The following is a 24,318-nucleotide window of genomic DNA, read 5'->3' on the forward strand; positions in this document are numbered from 1 at the left end:
TTTTTAGTAAGAACGTTGAAACCCGTGATAGGTTCCAAAATTATTGTATTTTTTTAAGCCTAGGGTTAATATAATATCTTTAGTGGTGTTTGGATGGCAATTATTGGAGAAGATAATTTTGGACTTGGTGGTGTTTATATTTTGCCCTGAAAGCTTGCAAAAGAATTCAAGTCCTATTTTAATGGCTTGGCAGGATGTATTATTTGCTTTTGCCATTAGTGTTAAGTCATCTGCAAAGAAGAGGTGGGAAAATAGGGGGTTTCTTCTGCCTATTTGAATAGGATCCCAATTTTTTATATTAACTTGATGGTTAATATACATAGAGAATATCTCCATGCATAGAATAAAAATGTAGGGAGATATGGGATCGCCTTGTCTAATGCCCTTACTGGGCTCAAAAAAATTGGTGATATGTCCATTTACTAGAACCCCTATTGAGCTGGTGGTAATGCAGCTCATTAGAAGATTTGTAAACTTTGGAGGGAATTTGAAAAATCTAAGGGTTCGGTATATAAAAGACCACTCTAGGCGATCGAAAGCTTTCTCAAGATCAATTTTTAAAATCATCTGGCCCTGTTTCCCTTTTAATTTCCTGAAATTAGAGATTAATTCTTGAATAATAATAATTGTCAGAAGCTCTTCTATGCTTCATGAAGCTTGTTTGGAGAGGACTAATAATATGTTCTAAGAAGGGCTTAAGGCGATTTGCAAGAATTTTTGTAATCGTTTTGTAAATAGTATTACATAGGCCAATAGGCCTAAAGTTCTTAACATTACTAGCATTTTGAAACTTAGGTATGAGACAGAGGTAGGTTTTGTTAATGTCTGGTGGAATACATTGGGTATCAAAGATTTTGTGAAAAAAACTAATCACAGATTGACCAATGGTATGCCAATATTTTTGAAAAAAGAATGGGTGCAAACCGTCAGGCCCTGGTGCTTTGAATGGTTTAAAGGAGAAGATAGCCCTCTTTATTTCAAAATTCGTTAACGGGTTGTCCAGAGCACCTAGGTTGTAATCATAGTGACTATAGGGAGAATTTTTAATATCAGTCCAGTTGGTGCTAATATGAGAGAAATTAAAAGCACTCTTAAAGTAATTGCTAACATGGGCTATGATACTGCTATGGTCATTAAGCCAATTTCCAGCCTCGTCCTTAAAGAAAGTGATTTTAATAACTCTTTTTCTACTAGAGGCCGTTATATGGAAAAATTTAGTACTAGCATCCCCTTCGTTTAACCATAACACTCTAGCCCTCAGCTTCCAGTAATCTTCCTCCATCTTAAGGATATCATTATAGTCTTTTTTTAGGTTGATCTCTAATTGTTGTAAAAAAAAGCTATTTGCATAGTTACTAGAATTCTGAATACCCTGGAGTCTAGCAAGTATTTTATTATTCTTTTTTTTAATGTCTCCAAAAGTATTATTCTTCCATGTTTTAATGTTAGATACAAAGCTTTCACAAGCCTTACAATACTCATTACCCTCCCAATGTTTTTTAACAATGTTTTGGAAGTCCGGGTGCCTACACCAAAATATTTCTAACCTAAAGGGATGCTTATAATCAGCTATATTTTTAGGGATTAATTCTACCAATAAGGGATTATGGTCAGAGTAAGTTTTTGGTAGGTGAATAATCGAGCAGTTAGGGAAGATATCAAGCCATTGCTCGTTTGCTAGGACTTTATCAAGTCTTTCCATTATTAAACCTTTATTAAGCCTCCTATGATTAGACCAAGTATATTTACACCCCTTATAGCCAACATCAGTTCGGTTACAGTTATTTAATTTTGACCAGAGGAAATTACTTCTTTTGTTGTTAACCGGTCTACCCCCAAAATTTTCATTTGCACCCATAATATCATTTAGGTCTCCTCCTACCATCCAAGGTCCCTTGTAGGATTTATAAATACTTTCTAGATTTTCCCACATACAATTTCTTTTATTCAAATCAGTGCTAGCATATAATGAAGAGAAAAGCCAAGATTTTCGAGTAGGAAGTACCTCAATAGTAGCATGAATTTCCTGATTTCTTCGGACAAAATTTTGGACAGTGACGATGTTGTGATTATACATAACAACCATTCCTCCTGCTTGGCCTTCTGATGGGACCTCGATCATTTCTGTGAACCCAAACTCACCTAGCATTTGTGCATGGTTTGCCATCCTAGTTTCTAGTAGAGTTACCAAGCAAGGCCTATGGGTATCCACCATTCTCTGAAGTTTCTCCTAAACTCGTCGTTATTCCCACCCCTAATGTTCCATATTATGAAGTTAGTAGGACGATTCATGGCTAGGTTTAGTTGTAGGTTTGCTGGTTCCCCATTCTCCCTTGCTCCTTGGCAGAATACAAGGTTCCTTCTCAGTGCTGGGACTAGGATCATGGCACGATTGCCCACCGTTGGGTCCTGGGGAGGCCTGATGTCCATTGAGCACTTTTACAGTGCTAATGGACAGCTGAGTACATGCCTCTTCTCTAGCATCTCCGTAAAGAGAAAAACTTTTACCTCGTTTATGCTTGAGAACTCCAAGATTTGTTCCACTCTTGGGAACAAGGGGTCTCCCATTTCCTCCTCTGGATCCTTTTCTCCTTCTACCTCCTGCATATTCTGTGGGTGGGGAACTGGGGGTATTGGAGGTTCTTGGTGGACTTGTGGCTGTGGAGGATGAGCTTGGGGCTGGGGAGGGTTCTCCCAAGGCATGAAGATCGAATTCAAGTGTGTGAGAGTTTCTGGTGGGAAGAAAGGCATATCTAGGTCGTTGTTCAGTGGTTGCATGGGATTGAAATGTGAAGGCATATTCCATTGATGCATCATTGCATGCAACAGATGTGGATTCATTGTAGGAGCCAAAGGGTTCAGTATGTTGTTTAACTAAACCTGGTTCATGTAATTGCTCATCGCAAGTCTCATTCCTTCGGATATCAATTGAGCAAGATAGTGAGTGTTGTGGAGAATGACAATGGCTTCCTGCCCATTTATTTGGACATTGAAGGACACTGCATGGCCCAACAGGCCCACTTCCATCCACGAGAGAGGTTGGTAATCCTGGTTTTGAGGAGGTTGGACTAGGATTATTTGTGGGTCTAATGCTTGTGGTGGAGCAGGCTGGTGGTTCTCCATGGTCTGGGCTCTGTGATGCCTTAGTATTTGAATTAGCCTGTGCCTCCTTCTCAAGGCAGGTGGGATTCTTGGCATTGTTTAGAGGGGGGTCGAGATTTCTTATAGAAGAAATTTTTTGGCGTGGTTGTTTGGTTATCAGTAGAGGTGTTGGGACTAGAGCTAATGATTGGCAGCTCAAATTGCATGTCTAAAGAGTGGAGTGGCGTATTATACTGAGCAATATCCTTCTCAGATTTTGCATGGATTGGGTTGTGAGTTTCAGTTGCCATTTGTCCGTTAAGGGTGCATGAGGAAGACATTTGGATGTCATGCTCGAAAACATCTTTGCCACGAGCTATTATACTCATAATGTTAGTAGCTTCAGTTGTTATAGAGTGATTAGTTATGTCTTGGACCTTTGATTGGTTGGAATTAACGGTCATAAAGTCCCTAGTGTTAATATTAGTGGGACTAATTTTATTTTTTATTTGATTTTCCTTCATGGCGTTAGAGTTTTTATTGGTTACTAGAGCCACGTGCGAGTATGTTATGTCATGCTGTCCATGGAAGTTTCCACTTGGTCATTAGTGTTTACAAAACCTTTATTATTAAGAGTATTATTTTTATAATTATTTTTTTTATTAATATTAAAAACAGTGGTTTCACCCAACACCATTTGCTCTTCTCCCAAAAGAGAAAAGTTGTTTTGAGTTGTAATGGCGGTATACTCCATTACCGGAATTTTTGTGTGTTTATCAAGCTGAGACTCTTGAGATTTAACTATATCTAAGGACTTATAATGTAAGATGTTCGTGTCTAAGTACTTACCAGTTGTTGCATTGAAAAGTTTTACCGGGATACCTGGGTTGTTGCCATTTTCCACCAACTTAGGAGGTTGAACTTTGTTGATTTTTTGATCTGGTCTCTTTTTTTTGCTAAAAGAGACCGTCTTCCACTCCTCTTTTTCTTCCTCCCGTTTCTCGATTGGTTGTTCCTTGTTTGTTAGAGCTTGATTCATGGCTTGCATTTTGTTGTCCGTGTTTGCCTTGGTTACGAAGTTACACTGGGATTGGATATGGCCCAGACGCCCACAGTTCTTGCATAACAACTTTTCCCCTTCATAATGGATATACTGCTTATGTTTGTCAATATAGATGTAGGGTTGGACGGGGGTTTCCAGTGGGAGTTCCACACATAGCCTAGCGTATCGGCCTCTGACTGTAGTGGAGGTGCAAACATCTATTTTTAATAATCTGCCTATAGCATTCCCAATCTTCTCAAGGAGTTTTCCGTCATAAAACTCAGTTGGCAATTGTGGAAGACGGATTCAAACTGCTGAAACTGTCAATTTTTCTTTATTTGCTACAAAATTTGGCCTCCATTTGGTAATTGACAGATAGTGACTGTTTATAAACCATGGACCTTGAGTGAAAGCCTTCTCCATATTTTCTCTCTTTGTGAACTTAACGATGTAGTAGTCGTCCCCTAGATCAATAAGAGGGAAGTCTTCCGTTGGTCGCCATAGTTGTTGGATCTTTTTTGCGAGCAGACAGAGAGAACGAGTGGAAAACTTGTTATGCTTTTTGCCCTTTACAAAAATTAAAAACTAAATAAAGTTTAAAATCCTAACATCAAGACGCATTATAGATGCCATTAAAAGCTATAACAGTGTTACAGTGGAATGAATTACAATTATTCTGAACTTAGTAAGTTTCTTTTTTTCTTCTTTCTTTTAAGAAACCAAATACATTAAATTGAAGAACAATAATGTTATATTCATGAATGCAAATGCTTGGACGACAGACAAACATGTGTTGACTCATAGTCATAGACCTGAGAGGTGAGTGAAACCACGAGAGACCTGCCAATAACACTTGAAAAAACTACTATGTGGCTACAGTAACACAATAGATCAGGATATAAAAATAGTGACAGTATTCAAAATGTGAGAATATATATGTATATATATATATATATATATATAAAGAATTTGACCTCGCGGAATACTGAATTCTGTCAAACTCAAACTCAAATAATATGTGATTGAATCCGCTATGGAATAGAGATAGAGCCCCTATTGGAGATGTGACAACATTGAATTACAGCCTCAAGGTTATCAAGAAACATAGACAAGAGAAACAAGTTAGCATCTCAAAAGAACATCTAGCAGAATTTGAAGAGTTGCCTCAATAATTACAGCAGCAAATGTTTTATGTGACCAACAGTTAGTCACTAACTATTTCAAAAATAAGAAAATGATATCTTTAACGTGCCAACTTGTCATAGACAAATAGACTGAACCTCACGTAATAAATCGCTGTACAGGTAAAGATCGCAGATAGTTCTTGCTGTTATGATTAATTCAGACTGAACCTCACCAGTTACCAAAAAGACAGGCAACAGGCGTTGAATTTAATTTCTCGTATAGAGTTTCCTTCTTTTATTTCGAGTCCACGGAACCAAATTGTGGTTCTTTTGGACTCAAAATACTTTTTTACGTGAAAAAAAAAAGTTACCATTCTATATAAAACGTGGTTATGAACTGCGTTTTACCTTAACGGCTGTTTGGGACGTTAAGGTAAAGCGAGGTTTATTATTGCGTTTTATATATAACGCAGTTTAATACCAACGTCTTATCAGCTTCCAGGTAAAGCGCGGTTTATTACTGCATTTTATATAAAACGCAGTAAGAAACCGCGTTTTACCTGTTTTGTGGGCCCACCAATAACTCTTCTGCGCTTAACTGACATAACAATAATTCAAATATGTAAAACGCCCTTTTAAACTGCATTTTACTTCCAAAAATTTGACCCCTCCCCCCTCCCGGATTGGGCATTCCCTTATATAAAGGCTTTAAGGGTTTTGAGAAAAATCATTCAGAAATACTCCAACTTCGTGATAAATTTCTCTTGTTAAATTCTCAAGTTTTTTTCATAATGTCTGAAGAGCGAAAAGTAAGGGTTTCATTATATTGGGGGGATGAGGTTGTGGTGGCGAATAACTCGGTGAGCTATAGTTTATCTCCACAGAGTCATGTTAAGTTGCCACTTACAATGGAGTACGATAGACTAGTATCGTTGTTATACAATAAAATGAGGTTGAGCAAACGTTCGGTGAATCTTAAAATAACCGGAAGATATCTGTATTCTGTGACTCCGCAAGGGGTTGCTTGTTACGCTGGCTTTAACATCGAGGATGATGAAACTCTTAAAGATTTTTTGGGGACTGCGGATGAATACCGTGAACTTATTTTGATAAAAATATTGGAAATATACGTGAAGGTTGAAGACGTTCGCAATAATGATGTTGCGCAAAGCAGGGATAACCCTCAATCATCGGGTGGTTATTCTGGAGCAGTTTTATCCCAACAGGTTCCGGCTGAAAGAGTTTGGCCGGATCTAAGCTTATCTCCGCGGGAGAACGAGGAGCGAGGAAATAATTTCTCTCCTACTTTACATAATCCACCAGACGACTGGTAAACTTCAATTTTTCTTTGTGTTACGATGTTTATTTTTGTTGTATTGAATTTGTATTAACACTCATATATTCCACAGGGAGTACCGTCCAGATATGAATTTTACAAGTTATGACCCCACGCCCAGTTGGAATATGCGTAGTATTGGTGTGTTGGATCACGGTGGTCCATCCGGGAGTCATCACCAACAGGATAATGTCCATCATAGAATGTCAACACATTACGAATTGTAAGTGAAGTGATATAGCTATATGTAAAGTATTTATCAATTTGAGTAGCTTATCATTTTGTTGTTTGTGCAGTGAAAACGAGCAACTTGATGGTCCTGACCTCACTCAGTTGCCAGTAGACGACGTATTTACTCGGGATTTGGCTGATGCGTAGAGTCAGGAAGATAATAATGATTATGACAACAATGCCGATGAGTCTGGAGATGACACACCCTTCCCTGACGAGGGTGATGATGAGGAGGAAGTGAATGTCGAACCTGAGCTGACAAGGGAGCATGCTACACCTCCCGTTAGACCAAGAGTGTACGAGTCCCACGTGCCGTTTCATTCAAGGCATATTCCCTACCTTGATAATTTACCAAGTATGCCGGATGTGGATGCCCTCACAAGGGATCTTGACGAAATTTGGTCAACAATGTGGGATGAGTCTAGACCAACGGTGCTGGCAAAGGGCATGTGTTTTTCCGATAAAGCTCGCATATCCAGGGCTTGTAAAATGTACAACGTAAGAGAGTGTCGTGAGATGATAGTATGGAAGTCAAGTCCGGAGTTATACAAGGTTGTTTGCCATAGATGGTTTACGGGTTGTCATTGGATGCTGCGTGCGACCAAGAAGGAAACATGGTTGTAGAAAGTGGGTAAATATATTAGCACCCATGTTTGTGAAATGGACACATTCAATGGGAATCACTTCAACTTGGATGTTGACTTGATTTCTCTTGTCTTGATTCCACACTTGGAAGTGTCCATTAGGTATAAGATCAAAGAGTGTATTACATCCGTCCACTAGGAATATGGGTGTACTATTACCAAAAGAAAGGCATATCTCGAGCGCAAACGTGCATTTGAAATTGTTTATGGTGACTGGGATAAGTCATTTTCATCTCTACCCAGGTACATGGCCGTACTGAAACACTTTAACCCTGGGACTGTTGTTGAATGGAAGCATGAATAGAGTGTAAGAATACCGAAATATATATTCAGATACGTGTTATGGGCATTTAAACCAGCAATTGATGGTTTTGTGCATTGCCGTCCGATAATTTCCATAGACGGTACTCATGTCTATGGAAAGTATGATATTAAGCTGTTGATAGTAGATGCCAATGGACAAATATTTCCACTAGCTTTTGTCATTTGTGCCAATGAAAGCCAAGAGACGTGGACGTTATTTTTGAACCACTTGAAGCAGCACGTTGTCAAACAACTTTCAGGTATTTGTCTAATATCTGATCGGCATGGTGGTATATTAAGTTCTGTAGAGCATTTTCCTGAATGGTAGGAACCCTATGCATACCACCGTTACTGTGTGAGGCACCTGAAGGCCAATTTCCAGAAGAAATATCCCAACAAGGACTTGCATGATTTAATGTGGATGGCTGCAACTGATCACCATCAGTGCAAATTCAGGAGGCGCATGAAATCGATCCGGCAGTTAGATGAAAGAGCCTATAATTGGTTGATGCGACATGAGCTTTACAAGTGGACATTGCATGCTGATGGTGGCAGACGATGGGGAACCCTGACTACAAATGTGTCGGAGTCTTTCAACGGGTTATTGAAGTCTGCATGTGGATTGCCTGTCACTGCCATGGTCCGGATGACATTTAAACAGATGGCGGATAGATTTGTTAAAAGGCATAGAGGTGCATCAGAATTGATGGAGAGGGGTGTTGAATTTATGCCAATACCGATGAAAAGATTTGAGAAATACAGGAGGCGAGCACATTTGCATTCATATTTACAGTATGATCACGACCGGGGTATTTTTGAAGTTCACACCGCTATCCATCAACACCGGGGGAATATATACACACTACAAATGAAGCCAGCAGGTTGTGTTCATATGGGAAATGGACTATCTACCACATGCCGTGCTCACATGCCATGAAGTGCTTTCAATAAACAGGTTTAGGGGCAACCAACTATGTTGTTAGGCAATACAGTGTTGCTGCATACTTAAACATATAAAGTGGGCAGTTGCAGCCAGTGGGTGCTGAGCATTATTGACCGCCGGAACCATTTAAAATGCTGTGTAACAAGGACTATTTGCCCAAGCTACAAGTGCAAAAGAGAACACGTATACGGAACCAAATGAATGTTGGTGATACCGTTTATGCGCGTAAATGTGCCATATGGTCGCAAACAGGACACGACCATCGTAAATGTCCTTCAGCTGGTTTGGGTGGCGGTGATAATCCAGCTCCTGGTGCAAGTTCGTCTAATGTGCCCAACTATCAAGGATACACGTAGTGTTTTATTTTCATAATGGTGTTTTTAATAAGTGTATGTACTTATTTATGTTGCAAGATGTATCAAATAAAATTATGTTTCCACAACCTTGTTACATCTTATTGATATTTAATATTTTTCAGTTGAGTAAATTAATGAATTTCTCCCCCCCCCCCCCTTTCATGTAATCAAAAGTAGTATTGGATTAAAAAATGGAAAATTTTTACGTTCACTTTCGAGTTTCACTCTAAAATTATTAGAAAACTACACTGTCAGAGGAGGAAGATGTTTGATAAATAAGTGAATATATATAGCGCGGTTAAATACTACGTTTTGTGTGTTGTCTTGTCGATCTGAAAAGCTGCTCGACTGCGAAAAAGTTGTTTCGTATCAGAAAGAATCTTTAACACGCCAAGCATGGCACGGTTAAATACTACGTTTTGTGTGAATATATATAGCGCGATTTAATACTACGTTTTGTGTGTTGCCTTGGCTATAAATAACGAGCGCATTCTAGTTATTTTTTGCGCTTAACCATATAAAATAGCAAAATTTTCTATAAAAGCAGGGTTTTTTTTCGCTTTAACAAATGTCTGACCGCATGTATGTACCAATGTGCCAATGTGGCAAATGCTGTATGATGGCGGACTGCTGGGATGACGGTCAGTTGGGCGCAAATACTGGATGTGTGTGAACAGGTTTGGAGGCAACAACGGAAATTTTTGCAATTTTGAGGTATGGATTGATGAACCCTGTCAGCAGGAATGCTACAAAAATTATTTGCAGTTTCTTCATGATTTGACCAAAAAACAGTGGAAATATGAACGAGAATACAAACGAGAAATTACGGAGTTGAAGGAGAAACTCAAAGAGGTGGAAGAAGAAAAAAATAAGCTGGAAGAAAAATTTAAGTGGTTGGAGCAGAGAATACTAGACGGTCGTGACTAAACAATGACATGTATGTGTTGAGTGTAGTAGTTTATCTTTATGTTTCCCGTGTCATGTGTTTTCATTAGTTGTACTGAATTTAAGTTGTGTTAAGTTTCTATGTTTGTGTTTATGTTGTAGTGTTGAAATAAAGAAGAAACGGGGAAATAAAAACATAATGCGCATATTATGTAAACATAAAAAAATTGTTGTTATTATTTACATAGCGTACATAAAATACAAAAAAAGAAAATCATTGTGTCCTACAGCCTGTGTGCTTCAATGCAGCCGCAGGCCTGAGGCGCAACCCTTCCCGCCCGGCTACGCTATCAGGATCATCCTCATCATGTCGCCTCTTTATCGGAGGATGCGCTGCAGCATAATCGTTAGTAGTGCTGGCAGGATCGGTAGAAGGGGTCGTCGGTCCATCAGCAACCTACAAAAGAATAAGTCAGCTCAGTACATGAAAATATATATTATTAATGCACGTGTTAAGTCAAAAAAAAATTTCTTACCATGGTCTCGTCGGGCTCCTGAATATAAGAATCCGTCGCATTCTGCTCAGCATCGCACAAAGTGGCCTCCGTGACGGGCTGGGATGAAGCCTTAATAAGAAAATTATAAAGTTATTTATTGCGAATCAATGAGATAAAAACATATTTAAATTTAATAGTAATACAAACATACCTGCTCCTGTGAAAGATCCACACCACCCGTCGACGATGAGCCATAACTCGGCCGGCGCCCACCATCCACATCTTGGGTCGGCTGATCCTCAGCAACGGTCGATGGGCCTGAAAATATCTGCTCCCAATCATGTCCGGTTATGCTCGTGCCCGTGATCAACAATGGATCTGATGGGATCACCTGCGTTGCGGCTGGAGTGAACGCCAGCTGAAGGCTGTACGACGACATGCTGCTGGGATGCTCGTCTGGCTGATGGAGGTCACCCGGCAGATCAGCTCCAACATCATCATCAGGTGCCTGAACAGGTGCCTCAACGCCCCCTTGCTGGGGACCACCTCCTCGCTGCCCCCCGACCCCGTGGGACAGCCCTGCCTCGTGGGGCACCCTTGTCTCGTGGGACAGCCCTGCCTCGTCATCCCCTAGCTCGTGGGACAGGCCTACCTCGATGGTAGTGCTCTGGCGCCACATAAGCAGAGACGTGCTCTAAGCGCTCGTCCTCTATGGCTCGATGCAGTGTCCGGGCAGCCAACTCTGTAACCTGCCGGCCATACTCCTGCAAAGCGACCGCAGGATCGCCAGCGTGCTGCTGCATCTGCAATCCCAACTGGTGGACTAAATGTAGGCCAATAGCCTGCACAACATGTAAAATATAAGTTACGGAACGCTAGATCACAGTTATAAGTAAGAATACCAAATAACATACCAGTGCCTCGTGCCTCCCGGCGTATAGAACGTACCGATCGCCAACTCGATGAATGGGATTCCCGACGATAAGTAGGGTAATGCCACGGTACTAACCCATGTAATCATGCTCAGTATCCAGCCGTCTCGGTGAAGGGGGCAGAATCAGGTCAGATCGCCGGTACTATGTAAATATCTGGTCCTGTAGCCATGCCAAAAATGTGTCGTCCTGGTACGATCATCCCGCTGGTAATGTGTGATCTCCTATGTAGGCGGCGTCGGTACAAGCTACGAACGGCCAAACTGGCGAAGTACCCGCTCGGTGGCAAGGCAAGCGAGCTATCAACTCGTCGATGTATGGTGTCCAGATGAACTATTAAGTAAGAACAGAAAACGTCAGTATACGCAACTTGTGTTTAGAGTGTATTACAAGTAAACTTAGATATACATTTACCTGTGCGCCATCCAGCAAATCCAATATATCCCTCAACAAGGAGAGATTATGCCGAGCCTCGTACTCGCGCATATATCTCCGCCGGAGAACCTACCTCCTAGCTAGAGGGAGCAACTCCGGTGGTACATCCGGATCTAATGGTGGTAGAGGTGGTTGCAACTGCAGGAACCGCTCTCAGGCCCAAACCTAACATAAAAAGTTGACGTAAAATTTAAGATATATTTTTACTAGCTATGTTAAAATGAATAGAGTTTTCAAATATGTTGTCACCTGTAATAGCGGCAAAAATCCAGCAACGTCACTCTGGGTACCCATGCTCGCTCGGCACATATGCATGTACAAGTAGGCGAGAACAGCAGAGCCCCAGCTGTATTGGGACAAATGATTTAGCCACTTAAGATGATGAAGAAATCTCAAGCTAACTAGGTTCCCCGAAGCGTTCGGGAACAAGACCCCTCCAAACATAAGGAGTAGCAGCAACCTCGTATCTCAGGATGCAATGCCTCCAACCACGGTCAAATAGTCGTAAACGGAAAACGACTGGTCCCATGCAGTATATTCTCATCCTCTGGCCGGAAAGCAGTGAGCCGCTGCAGCATGTCCAGGTATTGCACACGTGTCATCTCTCTCATGCCAGGCGGGAGAGCAACGGGCAGCCCATATAAAACCTCCACGTCTTGTAGTGTGATGGTGGCCTCACCAATGGGCAGGTGGAATGTGTGCGTCTCCGGTCGCCACCGCTCTATCAGGGCCGTGACCAAAGACCAATCGAGTTGCAGTCGCCCGATCTCCAAAATCCTATAGAAACCCGTCTCTCGCAGGCGTGTGACTACACGATCATGGAGAACTCTATCATGCAGAAAGTCCCACATATCGTCCACTCTCCTGGCGCGGAGAGTCTGGGTCAGTAACTCACCCTCCCATATGTGGGCGGACCTATGATCGCCCTGTGACGAGAGTAGCTCATCGTTGGAAGGTCCGGGATGAATAGGCGGCACCTCCATGTTGTCTACTGTAAATTAAACAACATTAATTACATGTTAGTTTTATAATTTTATATGTTTGTTTGTAAGTTAAATAATTAAATTTTATAATTATACGATATTTAATTATGATGTATTCACATATGGGTTCTAGGCTCTATATTTGGAGCCAAGTAGCACCAATTTATCATGAATTTTTCTATGTGTTAGTTTTATAATTTTATATGTTAGTTTGTAAATTAAATAATAAATTTTTATAAATAAATATTCACATATGGGTTTCAGGCTCGATATTTTGGAGCCCAGTAGCACCAATTTATCGTGATTTCTTCTATGTGTTAGTTTTATTGTTTTACATGTTAGTTAGTAAATTAAATACTTATTTTTTAAAACTAAATATTCATATATGGGTTCCAGGCTCCATATTTGCGGCCCAGTAGCACCAAGATATCCTGAATTCTTGTATGTGTTAGTTTTATTAAAATTTTAGTGTTAGTTTGTAAATTAAATAATTAATTTTTATTATTAAATATTCACATATGGGTTCTAGGCTCGATATTTGGAGCCCAGTAGTACCAATTGATCCTGAATTCTTTTATTTATTAGTTTTATAATTTTTACATGTTAGTTTTACAAATATATATGTTTGTTTGTAAATTAAATAATTAATTTTTATAATTATATAATATTTAATTATTAAATATTCATCTATGGGTTCCAAGCTCGATATTTGCGGCCCAATAGCACCAATTATATGTTGACTATAATTGGACTGAGTTTGTGTTTGATCTATCAGTTATTTTGACGTATTTTTGAGTATATGATACTTAAACTACAGGGAAACTACGCTAAAAGGCACTACATTATACTACACTAAAAGGCACTACATTTTACTACGCTAAAAGGCATTACATTTTACTACCTTAAAAGGGCACTATACTACTAGTCTTTAAGCAAATAAATAATTTATACCAGATAAAACACAACAAATACATTGTAATCACAAAACATTCACAAAAATACATATAAAGCAGTAATACGTATTTATTAATATTTTTATTAACAAATAATAACGATTTCATAATTTTTACATATTTTTTTACAACACTAATATCTTAGTCCGGATAAAAATAACATACCAATTTAATCGCAAAAAAAGCACAAAACAACATACAACATATTCAAAACAACTAATATGCATTATTTATACGAGTTTGGACATAAACTAAATCGGAATACCTCGATTTATGTTTTCCGGAAAGTTGATGATTTGAAAATTTGACTCCGAAACAAGCAACCCACAACAATAGAAGGCTTGACTAGGATGTGGGACCAACTTTGATTAGTTTTTATGGGACGGGTGGGGTCCACTCGAGTTTTTTATCGAGTTAATGGGGGGGGGGGGGGACCGCTGCTTCGTTTTTTAAAATGAGGGCTTTGAGTTCATCCGGAATGTGGGGGGGAGGGGGGGGGAAGGGACGAGTACTTATATATATAAAGCGCGGTATGTTACTGCGTTTTATATAAAATGCAGTAATGAACCACGCTTTATATAGCTCTCTTATCAGCTTCCATGTAAAGCGCGGTATTCAAACGCGTTTTATATAAAACACAGTTATGAACTGGACGTTAAGGTAAAACTTGGTTCATAACTGCGTTTTATATAGAATGGTAACTTTTTTTTCCACGTAAAAAAGTATTTTGAGTCCAAAAGAACGACATTTTATTTCTGGACTCTTTTATTTCTTCCAAAACTACATAAAAGTCTGTTATAAAATACTCCCTCCATCTCATATTAACAAATTATATCATTTTAGAAGTTCAAGACAAAATTATTTATTTTTTCCCTTTTTACCCTTAGTAATAATTATTCTTAAAGATGGAGAAAAGATATAAATAGAATAAATATTCAATGGAAAAAGATTATATCTTAAGACATAAGTAAGGGTAATATAGTTCAATCCCTTTCCTAATTAATATTTTTTAAGGGGCGTGTAAAAGAGAAACACGACACTTAATCTGAGACGGAAGGAGTACAAAATTTAATAATTAAAATTATAAAGTATATTTAAAATTAAAGTCTAATTAATTAAAAATTGTCTGACTCTCTAATTAGTGAGCACTGTAACCTCAAAGGCTCAAACAAAATTGCGGCTTAGGTAACCTACCCTGACATGGTCTGAACTGAAGCTAGAAAAATGTTTTAAACACTTCTGGCAAGTTCCTGATGAGACCCACCTTCTGTTCATTTCCAATATAATTACTCTAATTGGTAATTATGTCTGCCATAGTTGTTTTCCTACTCTAAATTATTTTTTCCCATTTGAATCCTCTTCGTTTTAAAAGGAAAATGAAGCCAAGAATACTACAAATAGAGAAATCGAAACTCAAATGTGTGATCCGCCGGTTTTAATATAAACCAATTTTGACCACACCTGGTAGTGCCTAACTTTTTATGTCTGTCAAGTTGTTCACTATTTATTTAATATACATTACTTTGTTTCTTAAATATAATTTACGTATATTAGTGTTACTTGAATAGTATTTATTATTCAGAAGAATCTCCTACCTAGCATGAACATGGATCTAGCCCGATTCTTTGACCAATTACAAAGACAAAATCACACGCGCTAAACTTTTTTGGTAACAACCAACATAAATATAGACAATATTGATTACCAATTAAAGGTGGGGAGATTTACTCTCATTATTCTTCCAAATTTTGACCATTACGCTAAAATCTCGTTGCCCTTAAAAATAGCAAATAATCGGCTATATTATTCAACACCCAATATTCATTTCCTTTTTACCCAACTCCAAGCAGTGCCAAAGGAACATTCTTCCAATTATTCTTTTTTAACCCTCTTGTTTTTTCCTTGTACCGTCCGCCGTTTGAAATAATTTTCCGGGTAAATTAACTGCTGACAACGACTGCAGAAAGATTTGCATGCAATGCGTGATATGTAGAATGATTTTATGGTCCAAAATTAGTCTCCCATGATTTGTCTATAATGCGTTTTCTTGGCCCTCAAATTTCTCATTATTGTCATTTACCACCCAGCAGTTCAGGCGAATTTTCCGACGGAGGGGCCATGACGGAGAGCAGTTCTTCCTCCATAGCCCCTTTGCTTTTGAGAAACATATTAACATCTGCTTTTATCTTTGCTGATAAACCCTTCTTCCTCTTAGCAGAAAAATACAAACTTCTCGAATTTATACGTTGGTTCCTTATTCAAGCTTTCCTCTTCTTTCTTAAACTTTTTCCATCTGGAGAAAATTATAACAGCTATAGCTACCCTTTGAAGCCTCAAAAGGGGGAGATTTATTCTCCCGCAGCCGCGGGCGGCGGCGGCGGTGCAGAGTCAGGTATATCGAGAGCGTTGACGCAAGTGTTGTCAATCGTGAATGATATTCCGGTAAGTTCGAGGAAATATGAGGTCGTGAGATCACTGGCCGAGAGGCTAATTGATGAGAATCTCTTAGAGGGTAACGAAGCATTAAGGGAAGTGAATTGCGCCGCCTTGTCGGCGGCTTTTACGAGGACGCTTGGTCAGCTTGAAGCCGCCGTGGCGGCGGAAGAAGGCGGAATTGTGTCCGGTGGGGATGGTGGCGATTACATCGGTAAGTTGAGCCGCGGATTGAGGGCGATTAGGTATTATGGTGACGTTGTCTGGCAGCGGGGTAGGGCAAGGAACCAGCTGAGACAATTCGGATGCTCGGCTGAGAAGCTGGCGGCGGAGTTGCTATGGTTGGCTCAGAAGATGGCAGCTTGTGGTTGTGTTGATGAAGCTGTTTATATGTGGGCTTCGGCTTCACAGTTAGCTTGGCTTTCTCTTTCTGCTGAGGCGCGGCTTCAGGGGTCTCTTGTTAAACTTTCAGGTAATTTTCTATGGAATATTCTTTAATTACATTTTCAATTTTTTTTTTGCCATACATGCAGTATGTATCTGTTTGGAAAAAATATGTATAAAGACTCATCTAATGTGATCTTCTAGCGAATGTAGTATCACAATAATACAATACAAAAGGTTATGAAACATATGTAACAACCATCCAAAGCTGAATGCTTGTACTCATAGGCAGATCAAGGATTTGAATTATATGGGTTTGAACTCATTATATTGTTAAAGTCATGGGTTCATATAAGCTCTATCTGTTCCTATTTTAGATACTTTTTACACATAAATTTATGCTCCGCGTCGAAAGTACTGGGTTCAAATGAACCCCACATTGCTACGCCGTATATGCCCTTGCTTGTACTGCAGTAGGGTATTTAGATAGTAGTAGCAACTTCATAAGCCTGAATGCGTTCCTATGCATGAGATTAAGTGTTGGTTCTACCAGTTAACCTTTTCAGTGCACTTGGAAGTTGGATCTAATATATTGCAATATTTCTTTCCATTCCCGACCTTAAACGGCAACACCGTCGATCTTTCATTCCACAGAGAAAACTTTTATTATGTATTCTCAGAGTAGAGTAGTTGTATTCTGTACTACATCTCATCTTGAATTGCTATTGTATTTGATATAAGTTGGCATAAAATAATCACCATCTCTCTTCTTCAATTGCATTTTGGGATAGTAAAAGTGCCATGTTCTGAAATTCTCTTTATGTTTTTGTGCTCCTTTCTAGCTTTCTTATTCAAGAAAGCCAGAGAAATAGGAAAAGATGCAGAGGATGAAGAAAGTACGAAAGAGCATCTAAGGCGGACAAACATGAACATGCTGATGTCATGGCTGCCATTGCTATGCCGAGCAAGCAATGGCACAGACACTCCAGTCTTGAGCATTAGCGGAAGGGCTGAGCTTGAAAGAATACTAGAGCAGATCATTGGAACATTGGAACAAGAAGAGGAGCAAGAAAAAGTCTTGTCCCTCTGGCTTCACCATTTTACCTATTGCCCTTCTTCTGACTGGCCAAACCTCCATGATTGCTACACTCGCTGGTGCACAGCTTCTCGTAAGCTCTTGCTTCACTGAATTTTCTAAAAAGAACCTTCAACTTAGATTGATGGAGTCTCATCTTTCTGGCAAGGAAGGGGTCTCTAGCTAATGGGTGGCGCAAAATGTGAAGTGGAGGAAAAGATTATAGTGCTGTGTTTATGAATGTCCAAAGTAAGATTTGTATCAGTTAGCCATGTTTTGTAATTTTAGTTTTTCTAGTAGTTTAATGTACAAGTCGAAAGCACACTTACATGCATATGCACGTTTGGTTGTGTTTATATATTGCTTGAATTTCCAGCAAATTGAGCAGAATAGTTAACTTAATTTCAGGCCTCAAATTTTCTTTCCTGCAGATTATATATGACCTCTCTTATGGTTTTCGAAGATTTCAAAGTTCATCGTTTTAGAGTTCACTTCGTATCATAAAGTATCGATATTGAAACTTTCCTCATAACTAATTTCTTTACAACATCAGCAGCAGCAACAACATAAGCCATGTCTCTGTGTTATCTAAGTGTCAATTGTGCCCTTTAACTGTTATCTTCTTAGACAGAAATGCGACATTTGATTTCACTATTTATCTCCTTTATGTATATAATCATTCATCAACATTAGAATCGTGCCTGGTTTAACTTTAATCCAATATGGATCTAACTGCAATATCTTCCATTGGAGATTTTGACAGATAATGTTCATTTCTGATCTATCAGTTTAAGTGTGAAGTACCCTGTCAAATTTATCTGATTATACAGAAATGCGACTTTTTTCTTCATCAGCTGTCCATTTTAAGCACGTCAACAATACAATCAGGATTATGTGATCCAGTAAGGACCATGCTGCACCTCATTTATAGGAGCTTTTGACAGAATCTTGTAATATGGTTGTAGTATTGATATACATGGAATTAGAAAACAAATCAATATATGAAGTCTGAAGAACGTGACAACATGTACCAGTAGACGATCTATTCTGAGCAAATCTCCATCTGGAAGTTTTGTCAGTGTTATTAAAGTTTACATAAGGAAAATACAATGGCAATGATTCACTTCAAAACATCATTATAAGAGTGAATCTACACGCAACTGAAGCCTTAGTCACACATTAAGAAATTCTGAGATTTATTATAACAAGATTATGCCAGGGAAGTTGTACTCGGGCTGGGGTTGGATGCTTTAAGTTTCTATATAGTCACCATCTTCGAGTGAATATCAAACTGCTCAGATGCGGATAGTTGAGGCTCCTGGGCAAGACCAATAAAATGCATTAGACGATGATGATGCAATGCTGCACTGAAATGTTTTTGACAATCTCATAAAAGCATACCTGAGTTTCATTTGCACCATTCATGCCTATTCCTTTCTGTGCTTCATGAATCTTATTGTGCATACTCATAAGTAAGCGTCCATAAGTCAATTTAGTCTCTTGCTCCAATGTTTTAATGAAACTATATGTCAGGGCACCCGTCGGAAAGCCTGTGAAAGCCTGCAGAAATCCAAAGTGCAACAATTGATGATTGAAGGTGTTAGAAGTGAACATATCTATAATCTCTCGAAATAATTGTGGTTTAGTATATAGCAGAACACAACAGAAATAAAAGACCTATACAGGCAACAAAAACTATTTATGATAACGGCTTAATCGTATTAGTATACTCACATTGGTTTGGTGTTTAGGAGTCTCTTTAATTTGCTTAGAGCGTAGGAGCCAGGATTTGAACCTTATGCATTCGGGATTGTATTCCTTTTAAGTTATTGGGTTCTAAATTAAATTTGTACATATTCAATGTATTTCTTAAGACAAATATAGGATTTGAACAAAAGCTACTGGGTTCGTTAAGTGTGCGATTTGTATATACGAATACTAACCGTTGTATCTCCAGAATTTTGATGATCATCACAGGCACTGATAGAGATTGCTGTTCCTCCTCTGGTACCTTTGTATGTGCTGATACGATGGTCTTCCCACATAAAGTATCCCGCCCTGAAAACATTTTGACATAGTACTTTTACGATTACTTAATATAAAGTTTCAGTGCATCAAACATGAAAAAAGGAGTTCATGTAACCTGTTTATTCTGCACATAAATGGCAAATCAAGGAAGGTTCCACTGAAGCAAGTATCAATTATGCCATGAAGTGTTGCTCCACGGGGTAAAGGCCTAACAATGGTATTATTGATCTCATCATCTAGTATTCTTCCTTCAGTCTCAAAATCAACAGGGCATAGTGATTCATCATGCCCGTCAACCTCATCACCATCGCGATCACGTACTCGTGTGCCATGGCCAGAGTAGTGGAACACCAGTGAATCTCCTGGCTGACAACCATGAACAAGCCAACGTAGAGCTGATCTGATATTGCCCTTGGTTGGGATTTTGCATGGATCTTTCTCATCCTCTGTAAATTTGATGTATTATATGTCAGTAACCTGATAAAGAAAGAATGAAGAATATTGGAAACAATATCTGGGAGCGGAGGGAGTAGTAACATAAGCATTTATTTTCTAGACGTGAATCAGATGGAAAGGAGCCTTGGAGCAACGGTAAAGTTGTCTCGGTATGACCTATAGGTCACGGGTTCGAGCCGTGGAAGTAGCCACCAATGTTTGCATTATGTTAGGCTGTCTACATCACAGCCCTTAGGGGTGCGGCCCTTCCCTCGACCCTGCGTGAATGTGGGATGCTTTGCGCACCGGGTTAGCCCCGTTTGAACTGTAGCAGATACCTGTAAGGACAAGTACAGATGCATTGGGGAAACCCAACTTCTGAACCAGAAGATATCTCATGGATAAAACGTCGTTAATGCTTCCTTTCAGACTCTTGGAATGGCCACGGTAGGTTATTCCACAGAGTACTGCTCGTTTTCGTCCATGAACCGCTGGAGGTCGCATAGTAATCTGTGGTGACATGTTGAACGGTTGAGGCTGACAATTATTGGCATTTGTTGGATTCATCCTTCCCGGCCTTGCTGGAAACCCTGTGTTAACTACTGCGCCCATAACCCCATTGGCAAAGCCGTTGTTGTTTCTTGGAGGTTGGAGTTGTGTAACAGATTGGCACCTTGGGCAGGAAATGGTTTGTGCTCCAATGGGAGCTGACATTTTCGTGCCGCACCACTTGCATTTGCATCTCCTGCTGTCCATTATCAAAGAGCAGCCTGTCAACCTAAGATATATAAAAGTGGTTTGTTCCTTGTTTCTGAATATTATTGAGTGGATTGATCAACATATATATAGGAGGCATATAAATAAGGGGTAGTTTCACGGCATCCAACTTTCAGCTTATTGCATTAAAGTTATTAAACTGATTTTTTGTAATGAAAAAGTAACTCAATTGTGCTTATATATTATAAAATATAAAAAATATCAAGAAATGCTAAATTTAGCCCCGGAAAACACATGTAGGCTGCTGTATTTACAAAATAGCCATGTAAGTATAGCTCTTTCAGCAACTCACCATATGTAATATTCACGTGAACTTATTTTCTAAAGCAATATAATACTCAATTCTTTTTATTTTTGTAAGTGGTGTCACATGAATATTATATAAGGTGAGTGCTAAAGTGGCCAACCTACTTGTGTTTACTAGATCGAATTTAGCATTTTCGGCTTTTGTTTTATAATTTCTTTTGTGATATATATATAGACACAATTGAGTTAATTTTCATTTGAAAAATTAGTCTATAACTTTAGTGCAATACAATGAAAGTTGGATGACTATCATAGAAATTTAACCCATATAAGTATCTATCGAAGTGGGAAATCTAAGAGAATTAATACACGTATCTATTATCTACTTACTATTCTTTGTATATCAAATCATCAAAAAGCTTTTTATTCTCTTCCAGATGTAGTGATGAAGAGACAAGAATCAATCTATTTTGCGTCTTTCGGCATGATAGATTTGTTGGGTTTTGGATGTGTTTAATTAATATATTAAATACTCAAAAGAGGGTGAATGGGAAATGGAGGGAAATAAAATTTTTGAGTGAAATTTTAAGTTTCCCCCCTTGGCAAATGGGCATTGTCCCATATTGGAAGAGGAAGAGGTTTTTTATGGGTATATAAGCAATTGCTCTTCTTCTAGCTCTTAAAGAGTTGAGAAGAAGGCAAGCCTCGCGCCGTCGTCGTCGTCGCTCGGCTTCGGCTTCGGTCAAATGATTGATTGATTAACTTTTTGGACCAAATTTATTTGTTAATAGTAAAATATTAACAGAAATGTTATTAAATATTTGTTTTAATAACAAAATATTAAATCCAATCCGTTTTTCTGGTTTGGTAACAGAAAAGTAACTACCCTCTTCAATTTTTCCTCTTTATTTTCCCTCTTTATTATTGAGTAAATGGCCATTTATGTAATGGCATTTATGCTGTGGGCGTTTTGCATAAACAGCCATTCTGAAGAGTTGCACCTCTTCAGATTTCAGCCTAACTTTGGCTATAAATACAACACTATTCTGCTCAGAATTTCACTACGATTTTCTGAGTTTCTTCTCCTTTTTCTGCATACTTTTAGCATCAAACAAAGCAAAAAGTAAGTGTGATTTGCTACCGAACTTTGTGTTCGCTGAAACACTGGGGTTTGAAGTACCACTACACCAGTGTGTAATTCATTCTATCCTGGGAGGAAATAGTCCATTACCTTGGGTACTAGGAGGGGATTAAATTCCTTAAGGAAACACTGTGAATTCAGTGGGCTCGAATTGGTTTTATGTCATTTCTGTTTATGTTCATTTCTGTTTATACTCATTTATATTTCCAGAATTATTTTACAAATACAGTCTAGTAACAAGCTTAAGGAATTTAATTTGATTTCTGTATTTGTACTTACTGTTTTTGGAAGAGTAAAACCTTTGTGGTTTTGTACTCTATTAAAATCTACGTGATTTTAACGTTTGTGTCATTCTTTTACAGAAATGACTAATGAAAATGAGAACCAAGCTGTTCCAATGGTGACTGCCAATGCCTCAACAAGTCGAACGACACCGGCAGCATTGGCACCGGCGGAGAAACCCGGAAAATTTTCCGGGATTGATTTCAAGTGCTGGCAGCAAAAGATGTTCTTCTATTTGACTACTCTAAGTCTCCAGAAGTTCATCAAGGAAGATGTTCCTGTGCTGTCCGACGAAACTCCAGAAACTGAACGCTTTCTCGTGATTGCGTGGAAGCATTCAGATTTTTTGTGCAAGAATTATATTCTAAGCGGGCTGGAGGATGCTTTGTATAACGTCTACAGTGGCGTGGAAACGTCAAAGGAACTGTGGACTGCGCTTGAAAAGAAATACAAAACCGAAGATGCCGGGTTGAAAAAGTTTGTTGCTGCAAAGTTTTTGGACTACAAAATGGTAGATAGCAAGTCTGTTATTACCCAAGTCCAGGAATTGCAAGTGATTATTCACGATCTCCTTGCTGAAGGTATAACTCAAATTAATATTGATGTTGAAAGTAGTAATCTTAGTATTTTTACTAACAGAAATTTCATTGAAGGTCTTGTCATCAATGAAGCATTTCAAGTAGCAGCGATGATTGAGAAGTTGCCTCCTTTGTGGAAGGACTTCAAAAACTACTTGAAACACAAACGCAAGGAGATGTCCCTTGAAGATCTCATTGTTCGGTTGAGAATCGAAGAGGACAACAAAGCTGCTGAAAAGAGAGGCCGTGGAAACTCAATAATAATGGGAGCAAATATTGTTGAAGAGAACAAAAAGAGGAAGAAGGCTTCTGGACCGAAATACAACCCAAGCAAGAAGCGGTTCAGTGGAAACTGCTACAACTGTGGAAAAACCGGACACAAATCTACGGAGTGTCGTGCTCCGAAGAAGGACAAGAAGAAGGTTCAAGCAAACATGGTTGAAAAGCATGATGATGTTGATGACTTATGTGCCATGCTTTCCGAATGCAACTTGGTAGGCAATCCTAAAGAGTGGTGGATAGATTCTGGAGCCACTCGCCATGTTTGTGCTGTTAGAGAAGCTTTTGCTACTTATGCTCATGTTGGACCCGATGAGACGATTTCTATGGGAAATGCTTCAAAGGTCAAGATTGAAGGATGTGGGAAGATATTTCTCAAAATGACTTCCGGCAAAGTGGTGATTTGAACAACGTCCTTCATGTTCCCGAGATTAGGAGAATTTAGTCTCTATTGGACTTCTTGTTAAGAATGGTTTTAAATGTGTTTTTGTTTCCGATAAGGTTGTAATAAGTAAGAATAAAATGTTTGTAGGAAAAGGTTACCTCACTGAGGGCCTTTTCAAGCTGAATGTAATGGTTGTTTAAAATAATAATAAAATTTCAGCTTCGTCTTACTTACTTGAGTCAAATGAATTACGGCATATACATTTGGGTCATGTCAATTATAAAACCTTACGGAAAATGATTAATTTGGAAGTATTGCCCAAGTTTGAATGTGAAAAATCAAAATGTCAAGTATGTGTGGAATCTAAGTATGTTAAACATCCTTATAAATCAGTTGAAAGGAATTCAAATCCTTTAGACTTAATTCACACAGATATTTGTGACATGAAGTCAATACCATCTCGCGGTAGAAAGAAGTAGTTCATAACTTTTAATGACGATAGTACTCGATATTGCAATGTTTACTTACTT

General features: G+C 38.8%; 2 protein-coding genes across 2 annotated transcripts; one reads left to right on the top strand and one right to left on the bottom strand.

The window, feature by feature from the left end:
* Positions 1 to 15,480: 15,480 nt before the first annotated feature.
* On the top strand, positions 15,481 to 18,064 carry LOC109237198. Its single transcript, XM_019403469.1, has 2 exons — positions 15,481 to 16,650; positions 17,405 to 18,064. Exons 1-2 carry the CDS (start codon positions 15,783 to 15,785, stop codon positions 17,749 to 17,751), a joined length of 1,215 nt encoding a protein of 404 aa, XP_019259014.1. The 5' UTR covers positions 15,481 to 15,782; the 3' UTR covers positions 17,752 to 18,064.
* A 516-nt stretch (positions 18,065 to 18,580) lies between these two features.
* LOC109237199 (metacaspase-3-like) lies at positions 18,581 to 20,950 on the bottom strand. The gene is made up of 5 exons (XM_019403471.1): positions 20,439 to 20,950; positions 19,781 to 20,111; positions 19,581 to 19,695; positions 19,039 to 19,197; positions 18,581 to 18,955 (listed from the first exon to the last, which is right to left on the bottom strand). Exons 1-5 carry the CDS (start codon positions 20,854 to 20,856, stop codon positions 18,896 to 18,898), a joined length of 1,083 nt encoding a protein of 360 aa, XP_019259016.1. The 5' UTR covers positions 20,857 to 20,950; the 3' UTR covers positions 18,581 to 18,895.
* Between the last annotated feature and the right edge of the window lie 3,368 nt (positions 20,951 to 24,318).

This window comes from Nicotiana attenuata, unplaced genomic scaffold (assembly GCF_001879085.1).
Source record: "Nicotiana attenuata strain UT unplaced genomic scaffold, NIATTr2, whole genome shotgun sequence".
Taxonomy (NCBI): Eukaryota; Viridiplantae; Streptophyta; class Magnoliopsida; order Solanales; family Solanaceae; genus Nicotiana; species Nicotiana attenuata.